The sequence below is a fragment of the Centroberyx gerrardi genome, unplaced genomic scaffold (genome assembly GCF_048128805.1).
Source record: "Centroberyx gerrardi isolate f3 unplaced genomic scaffold, fCenGer3.hap1.cur.20231027 Scaffold_54, whole genome shotgun sequence".
NCBI classification, from domain to species: Eukaryota; Metazoa; Chordata; class Actinopteri; order Beryciformes; family Berycidae; genus Centroberyx; species Centroberyx gerrardi.
In genome coordinates, this window is record NW_027605188.1 from 22,334 (window position 1) to 38,681 (window position 16,348).

At 41.3% G+C, this 16,348-nt stretch overlaps 1 protein-coding gene across 1 annotated transcript in view; it reads right to left on the reverse strand.

Annotated features, from left to right (window-relative positions):
• Positions 1-4,799: 4,799 nt before the first annotated feature.
• LOC139926209 (retinal guanylyl cyclase 2-like) overlaps positions 4,800-16,348 on the reverse strand; it is a 50,846-nt gene continuing 39,297 nt past the window's right edge. The window contains exons 20-23 of the mRNA XM_078282268.1: positions 7,293-7,391; positions 6,014-6,099; positions 5,597-5,682; positions 4,800-5,156 (exon numbers count right to left, since the gene is read on the reverse strand). Of these exons, the coding sequence (XP_078138394.1) occupies positions 5,069-5,156; positions 5,597-5,682; positions 6,014-6,099; positions 7,293-7,391 (359 nt within the window). The 3' untranslated portion in view covers positions 4,800-5,068. The remainder of the gene's footprint in view (positions 5,157-5,596; positions 5,683-6,013; positions 6,100-7,292; positions 7,392-16,348) is intronic.

Sequence of the window (16,348 nt, forward strand, 5' to 3'; positions counted from 1 at the left end):
CTTGCCTTCCTCAAGAGCAGAGCCTTCCCTCCAAATACAACTGTATAAACATTTGTTGCAATAAATGGTCCAAACTCCTTTGACATATGTGACTGAATTCAAAATAGTGGTAATGATAGTTTTAATAAATGGTAATTTTCTACAATACTATTACTTTGAGTATTGTTTATCGTTAACAGTACTTGGATGCCTTTGTGTGATGTGAGACAGTACAAGGTCTCAACTGGGCTACACCAATTTGTTTTCTTTTACTGTCATTTGTGCTCCAGGGGAACACCTCCACTTTGCTCTTATTTTGCCAGACATTCTCTCAGGAGGCCCACAGCAACTGCTGTAGACACTATGTGACTTTCTTACTCCTCATATTTCTAGGGAATTGTAAGTCTAATGAATTATCAGCACATGTGCACTTGTACAGTCTTAGTAAACACCTTGGCATGCAAGACTAAACTTGTAGTACTTTGTGTCCATGTTAGCGGATCTGTGTTGATACAATGTAATGCAGATGGTTGTAGTTCTGTAGATACTACATGTAGCTTCTGGGTAGTGTAGCATCGTTCTACAGATGCCAACAGTATGTACAGGGTGGAGATGTGCATCGTTCCAAAGATAACAAAAGTATGTACTGGGTATTGGGGTATTGGGGGTGGGGTGGCATTCTGGGACACCAGAACTTCCTATTCATCTTCTGGAGATGTCATGAGTTAATTCAACCAATCATCTGTGATTCGAGGAGCCCACTTGAAAACCCCAATGAAATACCTGGAGCGCATTCAGCCCCGACAAAACATAGCAAAACGTTTATTTCAATGGAAACGCTGGTGCATTGAACACCCTGTTGTGTTACGCAAGGGTTGCAACTATGACAGCTGAGAAGGCCATTCTTTGTGTTCTTTTCGAAGAATTTTCAGAGCCTGATGAAATCGGTTTAAATACGTGTTTAATACTACAAAATACGTTGTTGTATTTTGTTACAATGTTACAGTCACTGCCCTTGCCGTCCAGAATAGCAGAGAACATCCCAATCGAGTGAAGGGGTATGTGGAAACTGTGGTTCCTAATTATAGTGATCCAACATTTACCTTGCATTTGAGCATGACAAGGCAAACATTTCAGGTGAAGGATAATCCTAAACTTTTCTACTCCTATAAATATATAATGGTAGGGTTAGCTGACCCCAGAGGCTAGGGGCAGGGGTGGGTTAGTGAGTCTCTACTTGATATTGTAACTTTTTGGTATTTGGCTGTATTTTCCAGCACTGTAGATATACACAAACACTATTTTCAGACTGCTTCACTAACGTGTCAAGAACAGCAGGATCATGAAAATGAACAGGACAACAGGGCATAAATTTGCACTCTCATACTGCACATCAAACAATATCTATAATACATTGTCTAAGAACTAGAGTAGACCCCTGGAGTAGAAAAGTTTATGAAAGTGTCACTCCACAATGGTACATACAATAGCAAAAGATACAAATATGTCTTATATGTCAAATATGTCTGTGTGCACTGCCTTTTTAATACGGTGGGGTTTATATACACGTCGCTGCTGATTGGGTAACACCTCTGACACACCCACCAAATGAGAGACAACGTACCTCAAAGCCCGTTGCACACCGTTTCACACCGTTTCGAGAAAACATGACGTTCAACCCGGAAACCGTAACAAAACGGTGCACACCATTTTCAGATTGAACGTGCCCCTGGTCTCACCCATCTCCTCTCCTCTGACATCCTGGTCTCACCCATCTCCTCTCCTCTGACATCCTGTCAGGTTTCTATATTAACCAATCAATTAACCAAAAAGGAAAGCTACAGCAGATCCTGTGGACCAGTAAATAACAGTCAATTGCATCTGAAATTACTTCATTAATTATTGATGGGGGTTTTAATTAACTGAAACAATTACATTCACGGTTCAATGTATTATTGAATAGCATCATCAATCCTGTATTAGTGTTTTGTCATATTCATTCAGTAGTGGAGGGCCACCAAAATAACATTAACACAAAAATATTACTCAAGCTAATTACTGCATACATACAAGCAGTCATTTGGTCAAAGTTCAGAATTAATGGAGCCTGGGAGTGGCCATAGTAGAATAAAGTATATATTTTGAGGTCATGATTTACTACATTGACGACACAAGATGATATTGCGTGTATACGAGATTCAGCTCATGACCTATAATTTTGATTCATTCGAGTACACAAGATAAATAGCGTTCCCTTGTTTTGGTTTATTAGTACCAACAATTTCATTATTTTTGTGCACACAACTTTAGCATTTGTGCAAACAAATGAATAAAATGTGGACAGGTTTTTTAAAGCATTTTTTAAAGTACCCAATTCAATTCATTTGTTTGTGCTCCAACCTGCACTATAAAATCCTCCCAAATCACCACCACTAGACAGAAAACTCATCTTTTATCATACAAAGACAGCAGGACCAAGTCAGTTCAATATGGTTAACTGACCTAATTCCAAACAGGCTGTAAAACCAGATGTTCGTAGTAAGTGATGTCACCCACAGGTTTCTGAAGGGTTTTGAAGCCAAAAGATTTGGTTTACAATCTTCGCAATGTTGACATTTTTTGGAGCCGGAGCAGCCAGAGAGAGGCTGAGGGTCGACACAGAGCCGCAGCTCCGCCTGCTATTGACTCGTAATTGACAACCTGTCAATCACTGGACAGGTGACCTGTCAATCACTAGGAAAAAACCCCCATTTTATAACCGTTATATCCCGTTAACACAATAACACAATTATTTTGAAAATCTCCATAAGGATTAGACAGATTAGAATAAATATTTTTATCAGAAGTTGGGTTGTGGTCCATTGACTTTTTGGGCGGTTTGTAGTCTTTTTGGAGCCTCTAGTGGACATTAGAGGAACTGCAGCTTTCAGCCACTTCCTAATTGGCTTCAGAATTCACCTGAGGGTTTGGCCGCTCGGTTCCAAAGAGCTAACCACAGTTAACTGACTTCAGAGCGACTGTGTAAAGTTAATCTCTTTGAATTAGTAGTGAAATGACATCTATGATAAAGGAACAATAAGAAACAAGAACATTTAAATAGAAGCTTAATAAGAAGAAAACATTTTACATTTTGAGTAACAGTCAAACATTTCAGGAAACATCTGAATTTGAATCAGCAATATGTGACTGTCATTACTGACAAATTGAAAAATGAAAGTAAAGAGTTGAGACGCAAAGACATGGGCGTGGCTATTTCTCTTCATTTTTGTCACATGACACGCCATCAGGAGTGTTCCAAAAGTTAAATTACATTGCAACAGCAGCTGCGTCCAAAAAACTACCAGAGATGGAGAAACAGGCTGAGGTCCGAGACTGAAACTCTGGCTGTTAGGAGGAGAATGAACTACTGATCCCAGAGAGAACTGAGTCATGCAAGTCATCCAATCACAGAGCTCAGAGAGCAGGAACCTGTCACTGCGTCGTCTACTCAGGTGGCGAGACAAAGTTTAACTACAGCTAGTCATACAAAACAGACCCAACATCACAACCAGACTGTAAAGTATTACAGCATTAAGACAAGAAGAACTTGGTCCAGGGTTTTGTTGGTCAGGAGTTACAATTACACATCTTTCTACCACTTTCCATCGTCTCAGTCTGAAGCAGCGGTGGATCAACTCATCAGGTCTAATCAAAGTTTAATCAAAGTTTAATCATTGTCTTCTCACAGCAGGAGTCAGCTGTTCTCTCTCTGCTGCTACACAGCTGTCATCTCTATAGCAACATGATGCTATAAGATTTACATTCGGCAACAAACATGAATACTAATTCTACAATTCTAGGTCTATGTGCTTGACACACCGACTAAACCAGCGTTGTGAGTTTGTTGCGCTATCACCATAGTAACGGCCTCTAAGGATCATGGGTATTGTAGTGTTTGGTGCCGTTTTAAACACGGAAGCGACAGAAAGAACAGGACTTGTCACCGAGGCTGAAACCTTTAGAACCATCAGAGCAACATGAGGCTCGCTCTCTGACCTCAGACTCCTCTGGTTCTCTGCTGTTAAAATGGCGGCTGTCAATAAAGTTAAAATATCTGAGGCTGGAGATTCTGCGTCAAAAACACTCCCGTAACCGAACGTCTCAACTCCTTTACTAAACGCTTATCACTTATCTCCCCCAGTGTCAGACAAAATTATATTGATTATTGATTGTCAGAAACTTCAAACTGCAATGTCAGAAAAAAACAGGTTAACATTTCAGTGCTGGAGAATGTTATGACAACACAACCTGGCCAGCAGAGGTTATTATTATTATTATTATTGTTATAATTATTATTAATATTATTTATTAATTGTCTTTGCCCAGTTATTCCTATTCAGGGTCAGGGGGACTGGAGCCTATCCCAGCATACTTTGGGCCAAAGGCAGGGAAAGAGCCTGGACAGGTTGTTAGTCCACATAGCTATTACTGTTTTTATGTAATAATTTATCTTCAGGTTAGGATTATGGTTAGTGTTACATACCGTATATTGTTCACATAGTGTTTATATGTATTTTAGGGTTCTGGTTACATACAGTATATTGTTCACATATTGTTTATATTTAGACCCATGTGAGGCACAGAAACCGATTGGTGGAGATGTGATTGTTAAAAACCAGTCAGACAGCTTCATAGAGGAAATCACCATCCACTGAATCAGAGCTTAGTATCAGCTGTTTACAACACAAGTCTGATTACACAAACAAGTCAAAACAACACATCTTTGGGACATGCAGCATCATTTCTAAAGAGATTTAATGTAACTCTTAGATTTGGCTTAAAATCACCGTCCACTAAGTCAGACAGAGATCAGAGTTAGCTGTTTACAACACGAGTCAGATCACACAAACAATTCAAATGAGATCTAATGAGATCTAATTGGATCTATTGAGATTTATTGAGTATGTAACTGTTGGATTTGGCTTAAAATCTCCATTAGCCGCTATCTGGTCCATAATATCATAGTCCAGTCCTCGAGGTAGGGTGTGTGTATGTGTGTGTGTGTGTGTGTGTGTGTGTGTGTGTGTGTGTGTGTGTCTGTTGGCATCCTCTATTTCTTGATCTTCCTCTGTCGATCCAGGAACTTCTGTCTCCTCTCGACTGGAATCTCATCCAGACTGATGCCATGATTACTGGCCCTGACAGACAGACAGGTACAGAGAGACATACAGGTACAGAGAGAGACATACAGAGAGAGACAGACAGACACAGAGAGACAGACAGATACAGAGAGACAGACAGATACAGAGAGACAGACAGATACAGAGAGACAGACAGGTACAGAGAGACGGACAGATGCAGAGAGACAGACAGACACAGAGAGACAGACAGGTACAGAGAGAGACAGACAGACACAGAGAGACAGACAGACACAGAGAGACAGACAGATAGACAGACAGTTATGAGATCTCCTATATTACAGATGATCTTAATTGGAATTGAATGAAGACCGGTTCATCCTGATGCATTTTGCTACTAAACCAGTTGGAGGTGAAATTGTGAAACAGCAGAAATTAGCACAATGCATTCACTTTACATGGAGCAGTGTGTGTGTGTGTGTGTGTGTGTGTGTTCCTACCCTCCAGTGAGGTCTGGGGGAACAGGCAGAGGTTTATTGAAACCATCTCTGCCTATCAGCCAGTAGGTATCCTCCGTTCCCTTCACCTACAAAACACAAACACACAAACAAGTTCTGCTATTTTATGATTTTAGTAAAAAACTTTTTACATTCTGACAATGCAGTTGATAGATCTCAGAATGCAAAATTATGCTGAGTAGCGGAGGGTCTGAATTGATTAATTTCAGTTGGTAATCTGTGAAAATCCTCTGAAAGAGAATTCAGACCATAAATTAACTCTAAATCTCTCCACTGAAACAGATTCATGGAATTCTGTTTGGTAAGTTAGGAGGGTTACTGTCTCAGTAGTTTAGTAGTTTAGTTTAGTAGTCATCTAACCAGCCGTGTGTGTGTGTGTGTGTGTGTGTGTGTAAATACCTCTGTTTTCCTGGTATCTATCTGGTATCCCAATTTGAGACTGGTCAGGAGCTTCACTGTACTCAGACTGATATGGATTCTGTATGCTAGACAAAAATAGAATAGAACAGAATAGAAAGTCTTGGGCCGTCATTTATCAACAGTGCGTAGAAACAAGTGCATAAGTAAAAAAAAAAAGGTATTTACGCAGGTCGTCCCACACCAGTATGCATCAGTGTTGATAGATCCCACACGTTCTAAACCACCATGCTGCTGCAGGTTCAGGATCATTTGCATTCAGAAATGCCCCAATCAACCATATATAGGGGTTAAAGAGGGCCGGAAGGATCCGGAACGGTGTTCCGGCAGCTTCCATTAATAAGTAAATAAATCTGATTGGCAGTTTCATACATAATAATGTAAAGCGAGTTCACAGGGCTGCTTACTCTCATGCATTGACCGTGAGACTCACACAATTGACATTTTTCACACGCTCTCACGCCACAAGTCCATTTTCTCACGCAGTGAAAAACAAATTCATAACTGATAACGTCGCGGCGCGAAAAGAGACGCTGACAGCGAATGAGACGAGGCAGAGCAGCACTGTGCAGCAGAGTTATTCAGACCATCTGAATAGAGAGAAATATACACAAATCTATTATATTGTCATTTATTCCCATGCATGGTGCTCAGAGTAATCTCAGTCAGCGGCTCTTCTGCGTCTCTCCCTCTCCTCTCGCAGGCAGGAGAGAGAGTGAGTTGCTATGGTTATGGGACGCTCTGTGTCTGTTGCTCTGAAACTTTCTCAAGATTCCCAATAATAGGTTTTTAGGTTAGTATGCCTATGCAAAATCATGAATGTAAGCACCTCAATGCTGAAATCTAGTAATATAACATAATTTAACATTTTTGGTTAACATTATACAGGGTTGCTGTTTCTTGACTTAATCCAAGAGGTTAGGTGGTGTAGAAATGCAGCAAATTTGTTTTAAATTACTATTTTTTTCTGACCCCCCCACCAATTATGTATCTTAATTCCACACTTTGCATAGAAATGATCGTACACACTGTTGATAAATGAGTTGGTTCTCTGGTGTGGAAGAACACACAAAGCATTCTTCTTTCTACAGGGAGTCTCTACAGAGAGAAATCCAGGTATTTTAAAATAAAATAACCACAAAAACAGAAAATACATTATTCTATTGATGTTAATTGAATATTGTTTGTATTGCTCATTTCTGCATAATTCTGGAAATTATCACCACAAATTCAATCATTTTGTTTTCAGATTTATACTTACGGAGTCCGGTAGCTTCCATGTGAGAAGCCGTGGTCACCGTGTCTCCAAACAGACAGTATCTGGGCATGGTGAGACCCACCACACCTGCTACCACTGGACCTGGACAGACAGACAGACAGGCAGACAGACAGGCAGGCAGTTAGCGAGACAGACAGTATCTGGGCATGGTGAGACCAATCACACCTGCTACCACTAGTTCAAGTTCAACTTTGTTTATTTATATAGCCCTTTATCACAATCATGTCTCAGAGGACTTTACAGAGAATGTGTCTAGCTAGATCTAACTAAACACAATCAATGGTAAACAAAATTATATAGGACAAGCATAATGAAAAACACAAGGTAGGCAAGAGCAGATTTTAGCAAGACAAACAATCTACCTATTCTACAGCCTAACCTACCTGGCACCCCCAGCCTTAGACCCTAATGCACACAAGGAAAAACTCCCAGGAAAAACCTTAGTAGGAAAACTTGGAAGAAACCTTGGGCGGGCTGAGGCAAATAGGGATCCCCCCCCCCCAGCAAATTTCTATATAAATACTGTCTAGGCTAGGGTAAGAGAAAGGACTGTGTCGAACCCAAGCCAATGGTGCAAAGATAGGTCGTATGATTGCGAGAAAAGATAGGTTTTGAGTCTAGATTTGAAGATTTCGACAGAATTTGCTTCCCTGACTGTAAGAGGTAGCTGGTTCCAGAGACAGGAGCTCGGTAGGAGAACGCTCTACTGCCTGCTGATTTTTTCTTGATTCTAGGGACAGTAAGGTAGCCAGCGTCCTGCGATCAGAGGCACGAGGGTGAATATAAGGGATGATGAGGTCGGATAGATATTATGGTGCAAGCCCATGTAACGATTTATAAGCTAACAGAAGCACCTTAAAGTCAGATCTGGCTTGAATTGGGAGCCAGTGAAGGGAGGTTAGGATTGGAGTAATGTGGTCACATTTTATAGTTCTGGTTAGTATTCTGGCGGTAGCATTTTGCATGAGTTGTAGTTTTTTAATACTGCAGTGAGGTAGGCCAGAGAGTAAGACATTACAATAATCGAGTCTTGATGAAACAAAAGCATGTATTAAGGTTTCAGAATCCGCCGTATTTAGCAGGGAGCAATTTTTTTAGATATTGCAAAGGTGGAAAAATGCTATCTTAGTGATTTCCTTAATGTGAGTATCGAATGAGAGAACTGAGTCGAAAGTAACACCAAGGTTTTTAACTGTGGGACTCTGGGTAATTAAGCTATCCCCAAATTTTAGAGTAAGGCCTGCAACAAGAGGCAGTTGGGTTTTTAAGCCGACAACTAGCATCTCAGTTTTGTTGGCATTTAGTCACAAGAAGTTTTGTGACATCCAATTTGTGACAGCGATTAGGCATAATTCTAGGTTTGTATGTTGTGAACAGTTGTCAGGTCTAATTGGTATGTAAATTTGAGTATCCTCCATGTAACAGTGAAATTTAATACCATAGTTGCGGAAAATTTCACCAAGAGGTAGCATGTAAATAGTGAAGACCAAAGGCCCCAGCACAGAGCCCTGCGGTACGCCATAGTTAACTTTAGAGTATTCAGATATAGTATTTTTATATGAGACACAATGCGTTCTATCGGATAAGTAGGAATTTAGACAGGAAAGCGCAGAGTAGCGGATGCCAACGTAGCTCGCTAGGTGGTTTAAGAGAATATTATGATCGACTGTATCGAATGCCGCACTCAAATCAAGTAGGATAAGAACAGAAGAAGAGTTGGAGTCTGAGGCGAGGAGTAGGTCGTTTACCACTTTTGTGAGAGCAGTCTCAGTGCTATGGAGAGACCTAAAGCCAGATTGAGAGGGTTCGAAAAGACTATTGCACGAGAGGTAGTCGGTTAGTTGGGTAGAAACTATTCTTTCCAAGACTTTAGAGAGGAAGGGGAGATTGGAGATTGGTCTAAAGTTATTAAGAACTTCAGGATTGAGGTTAGATTTTTTGAGCAGAGGTTTAATTACAGCTGATTTGAAGGACGAGGGCACAATGCCAGAGGAGAGAGAGGTGTTAATGATGTTGAGTAGGGAGGGGCCTAATATTGGGAGAAATTCCTTAATCAATTTAACAGGAAGAGGGTCAGATAAGCTGGTTGTGGATTTAGAGGAAAGTACTAATTTAGAGAAGGTGTCTAAGGAGACAGTCTCAAATTGCGAGAGTACGGCGATGGTCTTTATTGCACCTAATGCACGATTAGGAGAGGGATCAACGCCCTCAGTGGGTAAAGAATTGCTAATCTCATCTCTAATACAGTTAATTTTGTGATTGAAGAAATGAAGAAAGTAATTTGTAGTAAATGGAGAGCTCGCTACAAGGGAGGGTTTGCGAGTAAGTTTTGCTACTGTGTCAAATATAAACTTCGGGTTATCTTTATCAGTGTTAATGAGATCTGAGAAGTAGGAGGCCCTAGCAGCGGAGAGCGTACGCTTGTAATTCATTAGGCTATCGTTCCATTCTAGTCGAAAGACCTCAAGTTTGGATGAACGCCATTTGTGTTCCAGCTTTCTACATGCCTGTTTTTGTGCATGAGTTTCGTCAGTAAACCAGGGCGACGGTTTCTTTAGACGACGGGTCTTTGTGAGTAGGGGCGCAACAGAGTCAAGCGAGTCAAGAAGAATAGAGTTAGTTATCCGTAAACTCGTCAAGGGAGCCGATTCATTCTGGTAGAGTGGCAAGAGTTTTAGGTAGGAGATCAGCAAGTTTTGTAGTTGTGGAAGTATCAATACGGCGGATGCTGTAGGTATCAACAAGATTTGAGTGCCGACAGGGCAGTTCAATTTCAAATTTGATGAGATAATGATCTGACAATGCCGGTGGATACGGCAAAACTACTACATCTGAAACGTTAAGACTACGAGCAAGGACCAGATCAAGAGTACTGCCGTTAGAATGGGTCTGTTCGTGAACCATCTGAGTAAAGCCAAAAGTGTCAATTAGGGATGAAAAAGCTTTGCTGAGTGGATTAGTTTTACAATTTAGATGAATATTGAAATCATCGATAATTAGGATGTTATCTGTACGAGAGGAAATTGGAAAATTCTTCTAAAAAAGATGAATAGGGCTCAGGAGGGTGATAAAGGATGATTAAGTAGAAAGGCAGGATACCAGAGTGGTTAAGGCTGATGCTAACTGGAGTGGAAGGGCGCATAGTGAGCATCTCACAAGATGAGAGTTTATTATTTAGATCTGGTGAAAGGTTCAGACTCAAATTAAAGATTAGGCCAACGCCCCCACCTTTCTTAGATGTCCAAGCGACATGCGAGTTGGTAAAATTAGAGGGGGAAGCTTCATTTAATGGAAGAATGTAATTTGGCTTTAGCCAGGTTTCACATAATCCCATTATGTCAATACTATGTTCCTTAATTAAGTCATTGACCACTGGACCTGGACAGACAGACAGACAGACAGGCAAGCAGGCAGACAGACAGGCAGGCAGGCAGGCAGGCAGGCAGGCAGGCAGACAGACAGGCAGTCAGTGACACTGTTAAAGTGCACTCACACCAGAAGCGTCATGAGCTACAAAAGCGGCCGGCAGCCATTCATTTTCAATGGGAGCTGGCGACGAGAGGCGTCCGACGCCGTGGCGGCAGCGAGCAGCGTGATGCCAGCGACCAGAACGACGAGTTGAAGTTGAGCTGAGCTGAACTTTATGCAAATTAGCAGCGACGCGCTGAAGCAGCAACCAATTGCAGATCGGGATTTGATTTTCTTCCCCCTGTAAACGTCTCCCTATGTACTGAAGTTCCTAGCAAATATTTGTTCCATACTGACAATGGAGGAGAAACTGATTGTTGCAGTCTCCGGTTTCCCGGAGCTGTATGACCCGTCCTTGTTCGTTTATAGAGACATAAACAAAAAAAATGATGCATGGAAGGTGTCAGAGATAGTAGGGATTTCTTGTAAGCGTGATTAGGCCTACTGTACAGTGTAGAAGTAGTAAAATTAAATTTACTTAAATACAAATGCCAGAAGCATTATTTTATGAAATACAGACTAGGTATATTTTGCAGGAAAACGTGGAAGTTTGTTTATTTGATCATGCTTGTCACAGTTCACGGCAGGCCTGCCGAATAGCTCTACTACAAACTTGATATATTGGCCACAACCGAATGTGATGTCTGCGGTGCCCCGCCCCCTAGCGACAACTGCCGGGGGCTGGCAGCGAGCGACCAGCGACCAGAGCGCCCAGCAGCGATCATGACGCTTCTGGTGTGAGCGCACAGTTAGTCAGATAGACAGACAGACAGACAGACAGGCAGGCAGACAGGCAGGCAGACAGACAGACAGTTAGCGAGACGGACAGTCAGATAGATATACAGATAAATACAGACAAGATGCAACAAAATGTTACAGCAAGGGTTTTGACCAGTTTTTAGACCGGACGGTAGACCAGGCTGTAGACCAGGTTTTAGCCTGGACTGATATTTGATGCTTTGTTTTGGATTTAAACCAACAGGTCTGGTCGCCCTAGTCTAAGGGTCCAGATGGGATCCCAGGACGACTGCTTAAGACCTGCACCATGGAACTGTCTCCTGTGCTCCACTGCATCTTCTGCGAATCCCTCCAGACAGCAACTGTACCCATTCTCTGGAAAACTTCCACTATCATACCAGTCCCCAAAAAACCCCACCCCTCTGAACTAAACCACTTCAGACCAGTAGCGCTCACTTCCATAATTATGAAATGTTTTGAAAAACTGGTGTCAGCCGACAACTGGACCCTCACCAGTTTGCATACAGGTGTCATGTCTCCTCCACTCCCTCCTACAGCACCTGGACTCTCCTGGCCTTGGTTCTCTTCATCCACTTCAGCTCTGCCTATAATACCATCCAATGGCATCTGATGATAAACAAACGTCACCATGTCTCTGTCCCCCCTCTCCTCATCCGCTGGGTTCACAGTTTCCTCAGTAACAGACCCCAAACCGTCAGGGTGGGCTCAACACCGGAGCCCCAAAGGCTGTTCTGAGCCCCTTTCTGTCCTTTCTAGACCCTTTACATCAATGACTGTCTCAGCCCCTCCCCCATCACAAAATACTTCAAATACTCAGATGACACAGCCATACTTGCACTCCTTAAGGACAATAACTCAGTCACAGCCTATCAACACTCCATCTCCCACTTTGCTCAGTGGTGTACAGATAACCACCTACACCTCAATGTCTCCAAGACAAAGAAATCCTCACCAATAACCGGCCAAGATTTCGGCAGGGGTCCCGACGCCGATGCATCACCGGGTGTCTGGTGAACGGCGTTTTCGGCACCGATGGGTACCAGAGCGACCAGGGCTTGGATTGGGAGGATCAATGCGGGCCATTGGTCAGCCGTGGCACGTTGCATACCCATACATGGTCCAGCCATATACTAGGTTTTGACCTAGTCTTGTTATTTCTGTTTCAGAACCTCCTGACTTACTGTATATCCCGCCCAATTGCTTTAAGGAATGGGATAATACTCTTAGGAAATTCATATGGGATGAGAAAAAGCCAAGAGTGAAATTAAAAGTTCTAAAGCAACAGAAAGTTAATGGTGGATTAGCAGTGCCAGACTTGATTAAATACTATTATGCGGCACAAATAAAGCCCTTATTGACATGGATGAATAATTATACAAATGCAAGATGGAAAGACATAGAAGAGAATTCGATAAAATCACTAAGCTATAGCCTTTAGCCTTTTGGCTAACTCGGGTACATTTACATTTGTTTGAATGTTGATTAATGTACATTGTCCGTTTTCAAATAAAAATAAATTGAAATTGAAAAGTTCATAAATTTTTTTCGGAAAAAAGTTCACACAAACTAAGATAAATAACTATTGTATTAAAAACACCATTTATGTTTGGTGGAAAGTGTGCAGGATGATGAAGATTAAAGATTATGAAATGATCTATCTGCGGGAAATTGCAGGGGATCCAGAGTTTAAACCTAACAGACAATGTTTTCAAAACTTGGGCTAAACATGGACTTGTAAAATTCTGGCAAATGTACGAAGGAAATGAGATCGATTCCTTTGAAAATCTCTCTAAATGTTATAATATCCACAATAATCAATTTTATAGATATTTGCAAATAAGAAGTTATTTAAAAGAAGTAGCAAACTCTTACATACGTTTTGGCAGTATTTAATTTCATCGAATCAGTTTTCAAGAGACCATTGTATTTAAAAGTGGAAAATATTATTTTGGGCACATGCCCCACTGACCTCAATGAAGATGAGAAATATCTATTCAGAATCTTTAGAATTACTGCCTTAAAACAAGTTACAAGGAATTGGAAGAAGACTACACTTCCAGATTTAATCAGTTGGGAAAATACAACACAGGAAATACAACTAATGGAAAAATTAACACACAAAATTCAAAATAGTGAAGATTTATTTGAAAAAAGATAGGATTTGGTCTGAGCAAGATTAAAATAATATTCTGTATCTTAATCAACAAAACTTCTTGATATAGGGTAAATACAAAGCTGATTCTACTCTCCTTGCTCATCTCGTAGGCAGAAACATACCTGTATATTCGTGCATACAATTATGTGTACATTATAATTATTAATTATATAATTAATTAATTATAATTAATATTATATAATTATTTATTTATTATTCACCAATTTAGTGGTACTTTATTTTTTGTATTTTTCTTTCTTATTGTATATTGTGGAATTTTAATCTTTTTTAGTTTGATTGTGTGTTTGTTTGCTATCTTTTCTTTTCCTTTCTTTTCCCTTCAGGCTGAATAACCTGTGGGGGGAAATTAAATACAATTTTTTTTTTAAAAAGTGTCTAAAGACATGAATGTATGGAATGTGGAATATGATTACTGCTACATTGTAATGACGACACAATAAAGTATAAAAGAAAAAAAAAAAAATCACCCTGGACAATAACTCAGCTTCGACAAACATACCACCGACATCCATAAACGCTGTCAACAGAGGTTCTCCGCCATCAGGACACTCAGGGCACTTTCAGTCCCCCCCCCTCCTGTACAGTAGCATCATGGAGCCCATTCTCCTCTACTGTTCCACATGCTATTTCACCATGCTCACTGTCACCAACAGAAACAAAGTCCTCAATATCACACATGTTGCCTCTAAGACCATCAGTCTCCCTACTCCCAACCTCCAGCTCTCATTGACACTGCCATCACTCCTAAAGCACATATCACAGCACATGACCCCAGCCACCCCTAAACCCAGGCTGCACCCTACTCCCATCTGGGCACAGATACAGATCCCTGATTTGCAAAAAGATTCAAGATTCAAGATTCAAAAAACTTTAATGTCCCCGAGGGGCAATTTGCTTTGCAGACAGTAGTCCAACACAATACATACAATACATCATACACAACACAGCACAAGATCCATATCTCCTACACTGTCACCATGAATCATGGAAAAAAGAAAGTGTTATGGCCGTGGCCGTACTCCCTGTGATTCCTAGTGATTCTTTGTGTTTCCCTTTCCTTGGGTTCCCAGTGTTTCCCCCTGTCTCGTCCTGACTCCTGCCACCTACCTGTTATCTCCTGCCTGCCCGCCTAAACCACCATGGATCATCACCCATCTGCCTGTCTCCCTGTGTGTGTCCCTGCCTGCCTGTTTGGACCACTGTGGATCATCGCCCGTCTGCCTGTCTCCCTGTGTGTCTCCCTGTCAGCCTGCCACACTTCCCTCGTCCCACGCCAAGTCCTGCACCTTCCCTGCAAATAAACCTTTTTCCTTGCCAGCACCACCTTGTCCGTGTCCTGCATTTGGGTCCTCATCACACGATCCCACGTAACAGAAAGACGCGATGACATCCAGGGTTATAGTTTGTTTAAAAAAACAGTAGCAGATGGAACAAAGGACAATCTGTATCTATTAGTGCTACCTTTGGGGAGACTAAACCTCCGCCCTGATGGAAGCATCTGGAACTCAACATGTAAAGGATGTTGAGGGTCCAAAACAATAGTCTGTGCCTTTTAAGATGGCCCTCACTTCATACAGGTGCTGAAAGTCAATAAGGGTAGCACCAGTAATCTTACGGCACAGCTTGACATTTTTTTCCAGTTTGTTCCTATTTTTAAGACTAAGACTGCCAAACCAGCAAATCATAGAAAAGGAAAGGACAGACTCAATAAAAGAAGAATAAAACATTTTCATCAGTGTCATGTCCACATTAAAACTTCGCAACTTCCTTAAAAAAAACAACCGTTGATCTGCCTTTTTACATATAGCATCTGTATTTGCATCAAATTTAAGCTTCTCGTCTAGGACAGTGCCCAAATACTTATATTGCTGCACTGCTGCCACTGGTTCACCCTTAATCACACACGGTGCAGGGGCAGGGGGAAGGGGCCTCCTCTGAAAATCAATAAACATTTCTTTGGTCTTAGTCACATTTATTTTGAGGAAAGACTGGTCACACCAGTTAACAAATTCATCAAGGACTGGGCCATGATCTTGCTCCACACCCTGCAGAAGATTCACGATCACAGAGTAATCGGCATACTTAAGGCCAAATCTTGATACATGATTGCTCTGGCACTCATTTGTATATAAAATGAATAAAAGTGGTGAAAGCAGACAACCCTGATGGGATCCAGTGGAAGATGAGAGTTTACTGGACAGGGTTCCATTAACCCGGACCCTCTGAGATCTGTTCGTTAAGAAGTCAGTGAGCCAACATACTGTACTAAAATCCATATTAAAGTTAGATAAGAGCCTGTGTGCAAGAACATGTGACTGAATACAATTAAAAGCAGAAGAAAAGTCAATAAAAAGCAAACGTGCATGGTTCTTATTTCCCTCCAGGTGCCTCAGTACAAGACTTAACAGAGTAGCTGTAGTGTCCTCCACTCCCCTCCTTGCCCTGTAGGCAAACTGTAAGGGGTCCAACGTGTCATGCACTGTGTAAAATTTCAGATATGACAATATGTTCAAATGTTTTCATAACAAGGGAAGTAAGGGCCACAGGGCGATAATCATTCAGTGACTTAGGAGACTTAACCTTTGCCACTGGCACCACAATAGATTCCTTCCACATGCTAGGAACTTTCTGTTGT